This window comes from Bos mutus, chromosome 7, assembly GCF_027580195.1.
Source record: "Bos mutus isolate GX-2022 chromosome 7, NWIPB_WYAK_1.1, whole genome shotgun sequence".
NCBI lineage: Eukaryota > Metazoa > Chordata > Mammalia > Artiodactyla > Bovidae > Bos > Bos mutus.
The window spans coordinates 4,649,744-4,667,317 of record NC_091623.1 but is presented as its reverse complement, the minus strand read 5'-3'; the positions used below and the strand labels follow the sequence as shown (position 1 = coordinate 4,667,317).

Sequence of the window (17,574 nt, the reverse complement as noted above, 5' to 3'; positions counted from 1 at the left end):
ATAAGAACAGTTATAATATACAAGCCTTCTACCACTTCATGGAATTATGATGAACATATTATTTTAAAAGAAGAACTGAATGAGATAAAACAACCCTGTACTGCAGTCCAACTGAAGCTATATACAATGCATATATAGTTTATGATCTATGTATAATTCATATGTATAAAAACAACATACTTTATTGATGTAAAATAGCACAGCAAGGTTTGAAACAAATGGCTAAGCTCAATGCAGGCTTTACAGTGCCCTGAAAGCCATTTTACTAGCATAAAGGCCTCCAACATGCTGGTATTAACCTCCTGATAAATATTTAGACTATTTATATTTTGTTCTCTTCAGAACTAAGCCAAAAATAAATATATTTTAAGGCAACCTTTAGAAGTGTCAACATTTCTTATTTTATCTGCTTTGTGACAAATGTTATTCACAGTGACAATTAAAATATTGAACAATGAAGGACAAAGATTGACAAATTCATCCTGAATCCATTGTATCCTTTTATAAAATTTTCTCTAATGTACAGAAAAGTCATATTCTTTAGCAACCTCCACTTTCCAATTGTGAAAAGTAACATTATTGCTTTTCTGCCCATACAGGCTTACTCAAAGTTATATGTTAGAGATTTCAATTTTGATTTCATGTTCAGAAAAGCATCTATACAAGTCTCATTGCTATTTTTAAAAATTCAGAAAACAAGAACTTACTGAAAACAGGTTATTATGGCTGCAAGCTATTCCACACTGTTGCTCACTTCCATTGTATCTTTGGATAGATAAACTATCCAATATACAAGGTTGAATCCTGCAAATGCAACTGGGAAGAGAATCCGAGAATATTGGTCTATTTTACTGGTACCTCCAAAGGTTAGTGAGACGGGTGGGGGGGTTACAGGTGTTGACTGTAAGATGGGAGCTCTTGTGAGGACTTTGCTGGCCTCAGGGGATGGAACTATTGGCAATGTCAGAGATGTGATTCTTTTCTTCAGATGGTACTTGGAATCAGGATGCTGTAGAGGAAAAATATACATATATATTCTGCTTAGGTAAAGGAACAGACATTAGTCATTCATTTTATCATCATTGACAGATGTTTGCTGACACTTTATTATATAAGTTGAGCTTCCCTGTGGCTCAGATGGTAAAGAGTCTGCCTGCAATGTGGGAGACCGGGGTTCAATCCCTGGGTCAGGAAGATCCCCTGGAGAAGGAAATGGCAACCCACTCCAGTAAATCTTGCCTGGAAAATCCCATGGATGGAGGAGCCTGAAAGGCTACGGTCCATGGGATCACAAAGAGTCAGACACAACTGAGCAACTTCACTTTCTTTCTCTTTCTATCATATAAGTTAAAGTACCAGCAAATTATTTTTTCTTTTTTTTGAAGTAGACCATTTTTAAAGTCTTTATTGAATTTGTTATACTATCGCTTCTGTTTTATGTTTAGATTTTTTGGCCATGAGGCATGTGGGATCTTAGCTTCCTGATTAGGGGTTGAACCTGCACCCCCTGTGCCTGCAATGAATTGGCAGGCAAAGTCCCAACCACTGGATCACCAGGGCAGTGTCATCAAATTCTTAATAATATTTGATAGTGCTACTTTTCCAAGAAAGTGGTAAAACAAATTCTAAAAACATTGATTTACTAACAGCCACTGATAGTTCAGTTGGTAAAGAACCTGCCTGTAATTCAGCAGACCCTGGTTGGATTCCTGGGTCAGGAAGATGCTATGAAGAAGGGATAGGCTACCCACTCCAGTATTCTTGCCTGGAGAATTCCATGGACTATATAGTCCATGGGGTCTCAAAGAGTCACACATGACTGAGCAAATTTCACTTAATATCCTATAATTTAATACATCAGCAATTGATGCCAAGCATGATCCATGTCCCAGGAACTGTGTTGAGTATTGTACTATTAGGAAGAGATAAGCCAGGTTATAAGGGTTTATCCACCCACCACCCCAGTTATGCATAAACCTATATGGCAATGTGTACAGGCAATGAGAGGGAATGTCACGATGACAGGGAATTTCATTTTGTAGTATGTGGGTAATTAGTTAATACCATAAAATAACAGCTCAGTTAAATGATAGCATTCTTCTAGACAGGTTCCCAGCCTACAGCCTAATATTCACACATTCATATATCTGAACCAACTGAGGTATGAACAATAGCAAACAAATTTTAAAATGCTCATGTACCTCAAAAGCTAGGCACAAAGTAGAAATATCCATACTATTCTTCCCTTGAATGTGACTGCCTCTTGGTCCAGAGTTCTGTGTTGTGAGCTTTCTGCTTCCTGTTCAGAACTTCTCTACTGTCTCCTTCCATCTTAAGTTACCAAAAATGATACATTTATTAACCTCATAATTATTATATGTTCTTTTCCATCATTAGCTTTTCTGTTCCACTGAAATCAGAGGACAACCAATTCTAGTCTTGAAAGGGATATTCAGTGCATTAAGTAACAGATGAGAGGCTGAGATCTAGATGTGGGAATTGCTTCACCCACGCTTTCACAGCCAGTAATCAACCAGCCTGGTTAATCTCAGTGCTTGCTATATCCCAGCATCTTCTCTTCTTCACTCTATAGTATCGAGTCTGCTTCAGAGACTCTAATTCTGTTTGCTTTAGACACCTTTCAACATGGTGGAGACTAGGGGGGCTTCTTCTGATTCTTACTTTTTCTTGTCTACAGCCTGTAATAATCACTCTCCTTGTGGCTGGGTTGTCCTTGCTGAGTCCCTGCCTTCACACGCATGCTGTACATTATCCCTGCTCTTGTAAAACTGCCTTGTTTCCTCTCTGGCAGCAAAATCACCACTTTGCTGCCTGGCAGGGTGTGTTATTCACATGGACAGACTCCCATGGCTTTAGAGAGCAGCCCCATGGCAACAGCATGAGGCGGCCACCTCCCCGGTGCTGGTGGAACCGCGGGACCGGAATGGCCCGCTGATGCGGTGACACTTGGACTCTGGGAAAACAACAACCCCAAGAACCTCTTCTCCCTCTACTCCTGAATTTTGCTTTGATTTGTCGGGGATGTTCCTGAACATCTAAATAGTAATAGTCATCATAGAGAATTCAAGCCCACTGTGCTTTGGGGGGCCATAGTAAATGCTGTTTCTTTACCAAAAGCAAGAATAAATCACTGTAAAGTCTGATTTGACTTGACCATGGTGAATTTCAAGCAAAGAATATCTTTACCTGTTATCTGTTGACCAGATATTGGGCTAGGCCCTGTGGACAGAAATAAATAAATCAAAGGTGTTGGAGGCAGGAGAGAGTTTCAAATAGAATATTGCCCAGTGTACTGATCTTGAATAGGAAATAAGTGACATTTTCTATTAAAGATATGTGACAACCTTCTTTGATTCTTTGCTTTATAAACCATTGTCACTCTCTTTTCATAAATTCTATTCATTCCTCAAAGTCAATTTTAAGCTTCACTTTCTTACTGGAGCCTCCTTTCATTTCTCGTGCCCTTATTGATCATTCTTTCTTTTCAGTGCCTACACCTGTAATATACAATTTTCAATCTAGATATTGATATATGGGTGTAATATCTGACATTGTACACAGCTGTCCTGTGTGTTAGTCTGTTTTACCAATAAATTGTTAAACAACTGAAAAAACTGTGACAACTGAGGACAGTTGTGCCTAGGGTCACCAGTAGTGCGTGGATAGGACCAGTGTAGTGGTATCCCAGTCTCAATATGTGCTGCCTGTCTTAGAAGATAAATATAACATTGTCAGCCAAAGCTTTCTATCATGTTTCCCAAATTCTAATTTGAATTTTCAACTATTATATATGTTATCAAAATGTTCTTCACCTGAAAGAGAAAAATGTGTCACTGTTTAATCCTTTAAAAAGAGTTCTCCTCCTTCCAGATACACAGAACATGAAAATATTTTACTCTAATAAATTTTCTAAGTATCTTACTGGAGAATAAAGAGGGCAAGGCTTTAGAGCAGATCTTCTTTCCAAACCTGTCTTGATTTTTAATAGCATGCATTGTCTATCTGTCACCTATGTTTCTTTCTTTTTAAGGGAGAAAGAGGGCAGACGTGAACGAGTTCACTGAGATGGAAAAGTGTAAATTATAATCCAGCATAAAAATATAATGTATTGTTTTATCTCCCTCTCTCTTTTGGAGATGTGGGGAGAAGTTATTTGTCAATCTCTTGGCATGTCACAGTGTCACAAATGACTTAATGAGAATTGCCAGATAGCCCTTGTTCAGAGTTAAGCAAGATTGTTCAAGACCTAACGCATGAAAAATTTATGCATAATAGCATTAGCTTGGAATTAAACATCTCCTATGACAGGATCCTTCTTTTCTTCATCTGCTTCCCTAGGCAGTCTCTATGAAGGGTTGCTTAGGAGTTAGAGGGAAACAGAGTCAGAAAGCCCTAGTCTGCAGTTCCACATTTACTACTTATCTGCTGTATGACTTACACATTGCAAAGGAGTCATAAATTCTTCCTAAGCTTAAAGTTTCCATCTTTAAAGTTAGAGACAAAAAATAAATAAATAAAGTTAGAGACAATAATTATTTCATCTGTAAGGGTTTTTTCCCTTTCTTTAAGAACTTGAGAAAGAAAATGTCTCTTCGTTATATGCTTCCTGCCTACTTAGCTGTTACAGTTCTTCTTGCTATCATATTTTCCCTGTAAACATTACTTCTGTTGTGCTTTATCCCCCTTCCTGACTTGAAATCTCCTTAATGTAGAAATCTCTCTTAATGGTAGAGGGCATATTATTTTCATGTGTTAAGTACTCCAAACTACCTAGCCAGTGCATAGAACACAGTGAATGCTTCATAAGCATATGCTAAATCAATAAATGAATGAAAATCGAAACATTTTCTGAGACTTACAAGAGTTTTCAGGCAAAGAGAAGGGAACAAAATATTTCTCGATTATTTTCTATTTTAGCATATTGTTTATATTACATTATATTATAAGTACCATGCTTCCCAGATGGCACTAGCGGTAAAGAACTTGCCTGCCAATGTAGGAGACATAAGAGACATGGGTTTGATCCCTGTGTCAGGAAGATCCCCTGGAGGAGGGCATAGCAACTCACTCCAATATTGTTGCCTGGAGAATCCCCGTAGACAGAGGATCCTGGTGGGCTACAGTCCAAAGGGTCACAAAGAGTTGGACACAAATGAAGCAACTTAGCACACAGGCATGCACATAGGTACCATATCTAAACACTTACCATTTACAAGCACTGCCTGGCACTCTGCCTGCATTATTTTGCTTATTCCTAGAAAGAATCTCTAATGTAATAATATTTTGTTTTAGAGTTGAGCTAATGAAGGTATAAGCAGGAGCTCACACAAGTGACAAGTGGTAGCACCTGAATTCAGTCCCCCTTAGATGCCTAAGAGCAGGGGTCCCCAAGCTCTGGGCCACACAGAGCTTGGGGACCCCTGTCAGATGAGAGGCAGCAATAGATTAGAAATAAAGTGCACATTAAATGTAATGTGCTTGAATCCTCCCCAAACCACCCCCAACCCCAGTTCATGGAAAAATTATCTTCCATGAAATCGATTCCTTGTGCCAAAAATGTTGGAGACCACTGCTAAGAGCATAATCTTAATAAATACTGTTTTTCCTTCCCATCAGCTTTAGGGTTTAGGGCACAGTTGTTTCTCAGCCACAGTTACTGACATATTGGTACTTCTTAGTTGTGGGGACTGTCCTGTACACCATGGGGTGTTGAGTATCATCCTTCTCCTCTATCCATAAGATACCTGTAGCACCCACATCCTCAGAGTTTTGACAATCAAAAATGTCCTTGTATCATGACATACGTCCTCTGAGGACACCCACCATTGAGCATCACTGGTTTAGAATTACACTGTCTCATTGTACAGCGATGGCTGGGGGATTTCTGTGCTAAGTCACTTCAGTCGTGTCCAACTCTTTGTGACCCTATGAACTGTAGCCTGCCAGGCTTCTCTGTCCATGAGGATCTCCAGGCAAGAACACTGGGGTGAGTTGTCATGCCCTCCTCCAGGGGATCTTCCTGATTCAGGGATTGAACCCATATCTCTTATGTCTCCTGCATTGGCAGGCAGGTTTTTTACCACTAGTGCCACCTGGGAAGTTTCTGCTGCTGCTGCTAAGTCGCTTCAGTCGTGTCCGACTCTGTGCGACCCCATAGACGGAAGTCCACCAGGCTCCCCGTCCCTGGGATTCTCCAGGCAAGAACACTAGAGTGGGTTGGCATTTCCTTCTCCAATGCACGAAAGTGAAAAGTGAAAGGGAAGTCGCTCAGTAGTGTCCGACTCTTAGCGACCCCATGGACTGCGGCCCATCAGGCTCCTCCGTCCATGGGACTTTTCAGGCAAGAGTGCTGGAGTGGGGTGCCATTGCCTTCTAGCAGGCAACAAGTACAAGGTTCTCAAGGAAATGCCAGAGAGCTGAATAACCCACAAGCTGGATAATCAGTTCCTGGATAATTAGAAATCGGCAGTATAGAGACTGGACATCTAAAATTTAGAAGAATCTCATTGAGTTTCTGAAATGAAAAGAAAGCCAATTTTGCAAGCCATTCAAGCTACAGGTTTGCATCAGATTCTGCCTGCCCCATTGTAAGCTCAGCAGCTTCAGTTGATGGTAAAATAGGCTTTTGTCAGAGTCCAGATGAGGGCTCAGCTTGGGGCTGTCACTGTTTTGAGTGGAACACCTGTGGTTTTGAATTTTTCCAGGGCTCCCCTGCTGCTCAGTGCCATCCTGCTTTGGGTATTTTTAGAGCATTGCTTTGTTTTAGGTAACGCCATATTGCAAAGGTACTTGGAGTCAAACTGGACATTGTGACAGTCAGTTATTTGGTATAGGGATAAGGCATTTGGGAAGTACTAAGAGCAATTTTGATACAATATTCAGTGAACCTAATATATTAAAGAGGAGGGAGCAATGGGTTACCTCGTAGGGGAGATATTTCAACAAGGGCTGCATTACTATAGGGCAAACAAAGCATCTGCTTTTAACCGGGGCACCAAAAACAAGAGAACATATTTTTTAAAACATTTAGTATTTGACCATTTATAAAATGATAGTATTAAAAATTACGGAGAAAATGAACTCTGTCAAATGTCATTACATTTATAACTGGTAGAACTGGGAGCAGAGACAATTCCAGAATATCTACAGAGAAGCAGCTGATTAGTAGCAATCTGGTAGGTCAGTGGTGCTAGAGACATGTCTGAAAACCACACTGAAATATTTGGAGAGTCCTGAAAGGAATACTAGATGGGGATTTGATGGAAGATATAGGGAAAGAGCTAATTGCCTACACTTCTCATCTGACCCACCCCACCCTCTCTATAAGTCATATGATGGTGCTACCATGGGGAAGGGGCATCATGGTCTTTCTGGTGCTCAGAGTCTCTGATGGTCTTAATTCAATTGCTAATTCTTTGGAATAATGATAGTACTCAAAGAAATCTCAGCAATATTAGGAACAGGGGAGGTAAATCTATGCTTCATATTTCTCTACACAGGTGAAGGGCAACATGGTTATGGCCCAGCAGATGTTTCAACCTTGAAGGGTACAGAAAGGACAACGTGTCTTACTTGCCTCTCTGTGCCCAAGTTGTGAATAACTGACTTAGTGTCTCTAGATCAGGGCCAGGCTCATCTTTCCGTTCTCAACATAGGCACCACTTCCTCCAGAATCACCTGCTCCAGACTGTGTGAACACTCTTGCATGGCCCTTCTTCAGCCTCCTATACGTCTGTAACCACAAGCTTTATCACAGAGCATTGGCGGGGCTCCTTGATTTCCCTCTCTTCCTGCTTGATGGGCAGTTCCAGGACAGAAGAGGCTCTATTGATGTTGCTTACTAATGAACTCTCAATGTTCTACAAAGGGTCTGCATATAAAGGCACTTAATAAATGCTTATGGTATGAAAAGAACACATAGGTACTCTATAAATTGGTGTCAGGTGACAAGAAAAATAAACCATGCAATCAGTATAAACACAGTTATTCTCTAAACTAATTAAATTTTGGTCAACTTTATAGATAATTTGTGAAAAACATCACACCTTCCATGAAAAAGAGAAGTCACGTTGGATGTGTTGAGTAGTGGGGCAGAGGATTCATTCTTAAGAACTTGGTGTTGAGGACTTAGATGTTTAAAATAAAAAAAAATACTAGGAAAACATTCCAAAAGAGATCAGAGTCTAAACTCAGTCTTATCGACAAAATAAGTACACCTTAGACAAATAATAAGTTCTGAAACATAAATACAGGAGTACTTTCTAATGCCTAAATAGCATATCATATAAAAACAATATGGAAAGATACCATATAAGCGGGAAAGAAGCACTGGAGAATTTCTTCTCAAAATCTAAAAATATAAAGTCCACTTCCAAATGCCTTAAAAACAGAAAGGTTATTAATCTGTAGAACACTTCTGAAGATTTAGATTTAGTCTCTTCAGGTATGAGTACTAGATTTTAAATGTCTGAATTTCTTTATCATTATTATAAATTTCAAGGTCAAATTCAAAGCAATAAAGTTTTCACATTCATTCTAACCAGTTTCCTGTGAAAAACAATGTGTACTTTAAAACATACAATTTAGAATCACATGAAATATCCAAGCACTTAATCTCATTTCAGCTTTGCCATATTGGATTGCTATTTCAATGTCCAGCTTACCCAAATAATGTTATTTTGATTACAACTGAATAGGCATTTTTAAATGTCATGGTATTTGAAAGAAAAAATGGCCTTGTAATCAAAATATACCATTGTGCTGTATAAATTCCAAATACGTAATTTATGTTTGTTCCTCTATATTATAAAAGGCAATTGCCAAGTTTTGACATAAATAAATAAAATGTGCATGTTCTATGCAATCATCTGTATTTATTTCTTGATGCTTACAAGGTTTATATTGTTAGGTTTGGTTACTTTTGGTTTTTATTTTTATACTTTGACTTAGCCTTTCAGAAACAAAAGTCTCCTTTTCATTGCCTTGAAATATTATAAGTGGAGCCAGGTTTAGAAATATAATTTTTCATAGGAAAAAAGAGTCCACTTGCAAGGAAAAAAGTACTTTGAGATGATTTGAATCCAATTTGTTTATACAAGTTCCAAAGGACAGCCTAATTATATGTTACTATATTCGAACTATTAGAAGATAGTCTATATGAAGACCTGAGATCTTAAATTCCATCTTATTAATAAATTATACCTTTAAAATAATAGACTTAGGGAATGATAACTCTGTGCTTTCTCCAAGGATTTGAGATCATATCCTTCTCAGTAATCCATATTTTAAAAATGTTGAAGTAAGGAAGTTGGTCTTTCCTTTTGTCTCAATATCAGATCAATGACTATATTCAAAATCACTTTTCTTGCCCTTTTTCTCATGAATTTCTCCTCTTATTTTTACTGTACTTGTCAAATAAGACACTGTTAAATGGTATTTTGATAAATATTAGTTCTTCTTCCTTTCTAGATATATGTTAGTATATGACCTTTGGGCAATATAATAGTTATGTGTCTATGTTAAGTACAGACAGGTTGTAACATAATCACATGTTTTTACAAACAAAATAATTCTCAAAAATACTTAGAATTTATCTTTTGTGAAAAATACAATTTTCAACTCATTTGAACTAGGTCTTCAGACTAACATATTTTTGTTATAAATTTATATTTTTGTGACCTTTGAAAATACATGTGTGGGGATGTGTGCATGCTCAGTCATGTCCAATTCTTTGCAACTTCATGGACTGTAGCCTGCCAGCCTTCTCGGTCCATAAGATTTCCCAAGGAAGAATACTTGAGTGGGGTGCCACTTGCTCCTCCAGGGGATCTTCCCAGCCCAGGGATCAAACCCACATCTCTGGCGTCTCCTGCAATGGCAGGTGGTTTCTTTACCACTAGCGCCACCCAAACATCATTAAATGAAAGAAAGAATTTTGGAAATCACCTTACCTACATTCAGAAAAGGTCTTTTTTACCCAGTGGTATGTACTCTTTCATAGTTCAGTCTCTGAGCAAGTGCTGGGGAGGTTAGGGCATCAGCCTCTGTGTAGTTGTGAATATTAGGATTTCTGGAATCAATTCTTAGTTTTTCTAAGTGATTAATGTTTCCCTTCTCTGAGCCTCTGTTTTTTATTTTCAAATGTAATTTGACTGGATTACTGGATGGCAGACTTCTTTTTTAATGAGGTCTAATTTAAGGAAAAACTTTTTAAATGATGAATTGCCACTTATCACGGACTGGTCTTATCCTTTGGAGAAAATGCAAATTCTCAAACAAGTTTCTTAGTTTATCAAAGAGAAACGTTTCAATAAAAATGATCTTTTAAAGCCAATAAATAGCTCAGTATTTGGAAAATAAAATACATATAATGTTATAATTTTTATTGTAAAACTTAAGCAAGGATTAACTAGTTTTGTGATTTGTAAATATTTGTGAGAATTGATCAATTATAAACAAATTTTGAATTCAAATTGTCTGCATTACTTGATTTTGCTCAAGAGCTACAGTTTGGAGTTTGTATTGAAGTAAAAATGTATACTTGTCCATCAATTCTACAATCCTTTTTTAAGAAGTACATGCAACTTAATTGTGAGAATTTATTCATATACATAATTGAAATTTAAGGGCACATTTATGACCCTTGAATTATTAATGCTATCATTTATTTTTTATTAAAAAATGCTTTGGGGACCAGCACTTAGTCACCACAAATCTAAACTTAATTTTATAGGTATTTTTCACTGATTAAGTCTTTGCAAAAATTAATATACATAAATATGCATATTTTATACATATAACATGAATGTGAATATGAGAATGTTTTCATGTGAATCAAAAACTTGGCTTATGACTCAGCATTCACAGAATCTCATATACACATCTTTCCCTTCTGGATTAAAGCAACAAGCAGATTTCTAACAAAAATTGTTCATAGAGTCCCTGTTTGTTTCCTTCAGACTGTGGAACCTCATTAAGAACGTTTTTTTATCTTTCTTTTTAACTTTATTCTCCCTGGTCGGTATATGGGAACCCATTCAAAGGAAGCATCTAAAGGCTGAGAATTTTCTCGTCTCCTCTGAGAACTTGGAATCTGCCAGTACTACTGAGGATGATGAAAGAGGAATACCAAAAGTTCAGAGCAAAGATCAATGAAGGATTGTTGCTTGGCTTTTCCTGTGAGGTTGGAGAAGTTGACCTTGGAACCAAAGTTACATAACTTTATTACTAATATTATTTTTGGACTATCTACTTGTTTGCAATAACTATTCAGGCTGCCTTTTCCTATACAGTGTGGGTAACATTAGAAAAGTAAACAATTACCAAAACAATCTCAGCTTCCAGGGGTTCAGTCGCTTTTGCTATTGTCACTGGGGGTGAGGCTGCAATCTGCGCCTTCCTTTTGGCCTTTTGTGTCTGAAGATTGGTAAAGTAGTTGACAGCAGCAAACTCAATAAGAGCAGAGAAGACGAAAGCAAAGCAAACAGCTATGAACCAGTCCATGGCGGTTGCATAAGACACTTTTGGCAAGGAGTGCCGGGCACTGATGCTTAAAGTGGTCATGGTTAAAACAGTGGTGATTCCTAAAACGAAACAGAATGAGAAATGCAGTATTAGCATTTGCAATCGAATAACAGGCTCAAATGGGAACTTGTTGGAGATTTCAGTTACAAATGTAATTTTTGTTATTTTGTTATTTTTAATTGTTCACAGTTATTACCATAGGCATTCATATTTTTGTATCCTTCAATACCTCGCATACATTGTAGTTGCTCAAAGTTATTTTTTGAAGTGACTTAGTTTAACAATAATAATATAATAGCAAATTATTAGTACATGAGTAATACAATCTTGAACTTGTGAGCATATTTAATGCTGATATAAAATTTCATCATATTAATAAATATTTGTATAGATGATAAATATAAAATTAGATTTCACAATATTTTAATTTCTAGATTGGTTTTTTAAGATAAAATATTTAATCATAAGCAAATAATTTCATCACTCATCTTGCAGCAGTTTTCTGTCTTGGAGGATTTATATAATCCAAAGATGGTTAGCGTCATTATATATATATTCTTTTATAACTTGCAGAAAGAGATCTGTTTTAGTATGGTAAATTAAAAAGTCAAAATTCGTCTGAGATTTCAATTAAACTCAGGTCTTCCCTATGAACTACTAAACTTATAATCATGAAAGCTGAGAAAAAAATTGGGTTTTGTTACAGAAGATATTTTCTGTTACAGCTCTTTTTCTTATTTCATTTTGTTCCGTCACACTGTTAGTGATTCTATATAACATAAATGTAACTAAATATTTAGTCTGAACAATAGGAAATTGGTGATATTTAACTGCGATTCATGGGGTCGCAAAGAGTCAGACAAAGCTTGAGTGACTGAACTGAACTGAAGACCTAAAAAAATGGCAAAATTTTTTATGATCCTACCTAAATAAAAGGGAGATATATTTTGTGTATTCATGGGTTCAATATCTTAACTTTTGATTTCATTGAATTACATGTCATTTTAAATTTCCTACTTTTTCTAGTTATGAAAAAGCAAATTGAGATAAGAAATTCTCCAAAATAGGACACGTGAAAGTCATAGGAAACCAGCCAGAATTCTTGCTGAGACAAATCTTTTGTTGATTCACCACACAAATTGTGATAAGATGAAGGTTACTTCATATGAAACATGTGTCTGAATGAGATAGGAGTTTATTTCCTTTGTGGATTGAAAAATATATTGATATTCAATATATATATTGAAAAATATTCACTGGTGTGAATATTCCCCTTAAAATACACAAGCAATGTGAGCTGGAGGATGATGGAAAGTAGAGCCCAAAGAGTGAAGCATACCAAAGACAGTTCTGGCTGGAACAGACTCCTTATTAATCCAGAAAGACACCTGGGAAAGAATGACTGTCATAATGCAAGGAGTATAGATCTGTATCATGAAGTAGCCCATCTTCCTTTGCAAGTGGAAATAAACTGTCATTATTACGTATTCACCTGTTGGAAGACAGGTATGTCAGTATTATTGCTGTTGACAACGTGCAAAAAGAGTGCAGTTAGAATAAACCTTACAGATCCTTAAATTAATATGTGTAGGAAGAAAATAGCAAAGACATTTTTCAATGTATGGCAAAGTTAGTCGATCAGCAGATGATAAATGCATCAGCTCATTGTTTTCTGTGGAGTTCTTTGTGTCACACACATACAAAACTACTCACTCTAAGGCTATTCAAATCTTTATATATGCACATGGTTGCAAAATCCATCTTAAAGCTACTCATCACTTTAAAACTGCAAGTTTAGCTGAGAATGGCTAATGCAGAGGAAAAACAAACATATTTTGAAAATGTGCACTGGAGTCACCTTGTAGGATTCCATTCACATGTTGGTTAAATTCTTACCTGTGTTAGATTTAATTGTCTCACTAGAGACTGTTTGTCCAATCAGATCATACTGAAGGAGGCTTGAGGATTCTTCTGGGACTTCCACTGAGTAAAGTGGTCCTTTTTTCCATGTATATATGATTTCACTCTTGGGGTAAGCATCTGAATTTTTTAAACAAATTGCAGTAAATCTGGCTAGTTGTGTTTTTTTTTTTTTTCCTTTCAAAGCAAATCTTGTCCATTATGAAAAGAAAATACAAGCATAAATTTAAAAAAAACAATTTTTTTCTTTAATCCTGGGGACCAAAACCTCTATGTATAAGATTGACGGACATGATTAAGTAAGTTAATTCTAGGAATTATACAGAGAATATCAAAGTAGTATTTCTCTTTTGCTTTTCAGCCTGACTAAAACCAAATAATTATGTATTTTGAATACATTATTTAACTCTCAGAAGCATTTTGTCACTTACAACTGCCAAATTTGAGCGGACAAGCATGCCCATCCATAGGAAAGTTAACCAGTTTCATAGGACAGTCAGCGTTGATGGTAAGCCTAAGGAACATTGAAATAAATAGTTCTGAGTTAGTATGATGGACAAATCCTTTGAGCAGAGGACAAAGAACTGAGGAAGCCTCACCTCATGGTGTATAGAATGGTTCCATTCTGCATTATTCTGAAGAGTTTATTAGGAGTTGTCATGTTGTGAGCAATTGATTTTTTGCCATTCCTGAAAAAAGTGTCAGGTGTCCAGATTTTACTGACCATCAGGTTATTCAAACTCAAAATCTCAGTTGGCCCCCCAAACTTCAACCTCTCATCTGTCCAAGTCTGGCGGAAAAAAACATCCATCGTGTATTCCTAAGAGAAAGTAAGATATTCATGCATGCTGGGTAGATGGTTCATTAAGAATAAGTTTATTCACTAGCTTACATACGCAATACTAAAATTTAAGAAATAAAGCAACTTTTTATGACAATAGCCTATCAGGAGAACTATAACCAGTGAATTATTATTTTTCACACTGTAAGATTGTAATGTTATTATAGACGGTCATGTTGATATTGTATAAACCTCCCTTCTCCACCTTCACCTTCAACATTCTTCCTTTTTTCCATCAGTAATCCATGTCTCTATCTACTGACCTCCTGATTTCTCTTGTTTAATTTAGAATAAAAATATAAGATTTAATCTAGGTTTTGGATTGGCCTTCCTACCATCAGTTAGTATAATCATTCCTCTTAGCAACTTGTTTACCTTCAAAAATATATCTGAGCAACACAGTGCCACTTAGTACAGTTCCAAGGATAGAGAAACTTTACTTGATAAGCGTACTTTGTCTGCACATCATAATTATTTTATATAGTTCTCAGAGAACATAAAAGCAAATACTACCATGATTACTCAAACAGAGCCTCATTTAAGTATGCATAATCAAAATTATGTTTTAATTTGTGGCTTTTATGAAATAACATTAAGAACTTAAGTATTATGCTGAAGGCCTTTGCTAAAGTCAATGATAAATAGCAACTTATAATTATGTCAAAATATTGCCAAGAATTGCTTTGTATCCTTTATATATTTCTTTATGAGACCTATTACTGCAAGTGGTGATTATATTTTAAAAATATAATTTGACATACAGTATATCCATATAATGGTGGTCCAGGCTATAACAAGCCTCTCTTGTATAAATACACTTAAAAAAGAGACACACGCATAAAATAAAGTTCTAAGTGTCCCCAGATTGCAATGCTACAGTAGAATATAGTTGTGATTATTTATTCTTGGTGTGAATCATACTCAAATGAAAAAAATTGATAGTTAAATTGTTGAGGATTCTGAAGAAATGCTGACTCTTCTCTCTCACCTCTTAAGACATTTATCTCCTAAAGTGCTCCTTAGTCTCTGCCCCTCTTGTTATTTTTTTTTTTTTACTCTTTTCTCCTTTCCTTTCTCTTCCCTTTTTCACTCCTTTCCCCCTCTTTAAATTTCTATTCCTTTCTTTTCTGCTTATATTCTCAGCTCAAAAAGCAGAAAATGAAAATCTCTAATAGCTGTTAATCTAGAATTACATCCCCTAGTTCATTTAATGCACCACTTTAAAGAGTTATGTTTTTCTTCGGTTTTAGTATTTACATTTTATTTTTAGGGGGACACACTACCTGAGAAACGTCAAAGAATATCATGATATACTTTGTTCTAAAAAACTGGTTCAGTTGTTCACTGCCACTTACTATAAATACCCTCTGACGAATCCTACGGCCATCTGTACCTGGAACAGAGTTCCCAGAACACCTACTGGTCCACTTGCAAACATAAAAGGTGGAATGCAGTAGTCTTTCCAAAGGACTCCCTTTACTGTTTTATTAACATGTACTGAGAATGGGGCACTGCCAAAACAGCCACGTTTTATGTTTAATAGATCTTCTCAATATACTCTTACATGGCATTCCATCTTTGTTGTTTTTTAACTCCTCCATAAATTTCCTAAAACTTCATAAAGATGGGGGAGAATCTTCTCTTTGTAAGGAAGAATTGGCGCTTGATATGTGAACAGAAGAGAAGATGTCATCTTAAAAGTCTCCTCAGATTCATGTTCAAGCAGAGCCTTTAGTGAAATGTGAAGGAGATTTGGCCAATAATCTGCTCTAATGACCATTCCTTCCCAGCATGAGTGCATATATTGCTTTTAGATCTGGAGCCAAGTTTGTTAACAATGTCCATTATCATTCATTCTGGGACTCAGTCCGGTCCTCCTTTAAGCAAATTACTCTCCTCACTCAGCTCACTCACCATCTCCACGTCTGACACGGGCCCAAAACTCGTCACGTAAATGTCTGTTTTGACTTCAGTGACAGCACCTGAAATTAGCCCATAGGGACATTTATCATCAATGATGTTAAGGAGATTGAATGGAACGACTGTTTCACAAAGTCCCTTCTCTCAGCCAGAATCTATAACCCATCCTAAAGTAATTCCAGTAGCAAGGGTCCTTTAGTTTTTCAGCTCTTAAAAACTCAGATTAGTTGCATTATTTTGAGTTTATTCCGGCCAAATTGCAAAGTTTAAGGAATGAAGGAAAACTGGGTTAGTGTTCTGACAACTACAGTAATAATGTTTAGTGATAGCTTTAATGGAACAAATGCTTAAAAATGTGTTTTATGTGAAGAATCTCATTTACATTCACACACCCTATGAGACAAGCACTGTTCATACACCCCACCACTGTTGAGAAAGTGGAGGCTTAGAGAGTTCAAATGACTCACATATAAGTTCAGGAATTGAGGGAGGGACAGGGACTGGATGGCCCCCTGCCCCAACCCCAGTGCCCTGCAACTTCCCACTCTGCTATCCTGAGGCCTCTGGGCCTTGGACTGGCACTAAGGGGGAAGAAGGGCACACATGTCACATATAGTCTAGGAAGGACTCAGCCTCTTACCTCCAAATCCCGGTCGCAGCCGATTGTCGTAGCCTTCAAGCAAGTTGTCCAGGATCCGACTGATGTTTTTGGAATAGAAGTTTCCTTCATCTTCAAGTTTCCCTAGAGCATTTTCTACCCTGTGAGTAGACAATCAATGATCCTCCCTCCCAGGCCCCCCAAAAATAGGCTGTTCATTCCAGCCTCATCTACCCCACCATACAGATGAGCCATGCCATCCAGGCTGCTTCTATGATTTGGTATAGAAGTCACCCAGTGGATGTATGCTTGCCCTTTCCTTAGAGCTAAAAGGAAAAGTCAGAAAACAAAGTCTTACCAGAGAACAATGTACAGACAGGGCAGAGGCGACACCATCCTGCGGTGCACTGAGGTGCCCGGCTTACCCTCTGCCTGCCTTCTCCTCCTCCCAGCCAGTTCCCCTTTTCCAGTTAACTAGAGCGCTCTCCGGGACCACTCATAGCCCTTCTTGTTTGTGTCCAGCCAGTAATCCAGTAGATGAAGATGGAAAGGTTGCCAGCTAAACGTGGAGGGTTCCCCTTGATCTCTTCTCTCTCCGTTCTGTCCTTTCACATGGAACAAGGTGGTTTGGGGTCTTAGAGTATGTCCCAGTGGACATTTATCCTCCTCTGACTGATCAGTTGGGGAATGAGAGTCTGGAGGGACAGTGCATGGTCAGAGAGCAGTGACAATAATCAAGTAAGGCATTAGG

The 17,574-nt window shown here is 37.3% G+C and overlaps 1 protein-coding gene across 1 annotated transcript; it reads right to left on the bottom strand.

Annotated features, from left to right (window-relative positions):
• Positions 1–733: 733 nt before the first annotated feature.
• GABRA6 (gamma-aminobutyric acid type A receptor subunit alpha6) lies at positions 734–17,219 on the bottom strand. Its single transcript, XM_005886907.2, has 9 exons — positions 17,182–17,219; positions 16,866–16,984; positions 16,220–16,287; positions 14,064–14,284; positions 13,896–13,978; positions 13,441–13,584; positions 12,884–13,036; positions 11,344–11,603; positions 734–1,009 (listed from the first exon to the last, which is right to left on the bottom strand). Exons 1-9 carry the CDS (start codon positions 17,217–17,219, stop codon positions 734–736), a joined length of 1,362 nt encoding a protein of 453 aa, XP_005886969.1.
• Positions 17,220–17,574: the final 355 nt, after the last annotated feature.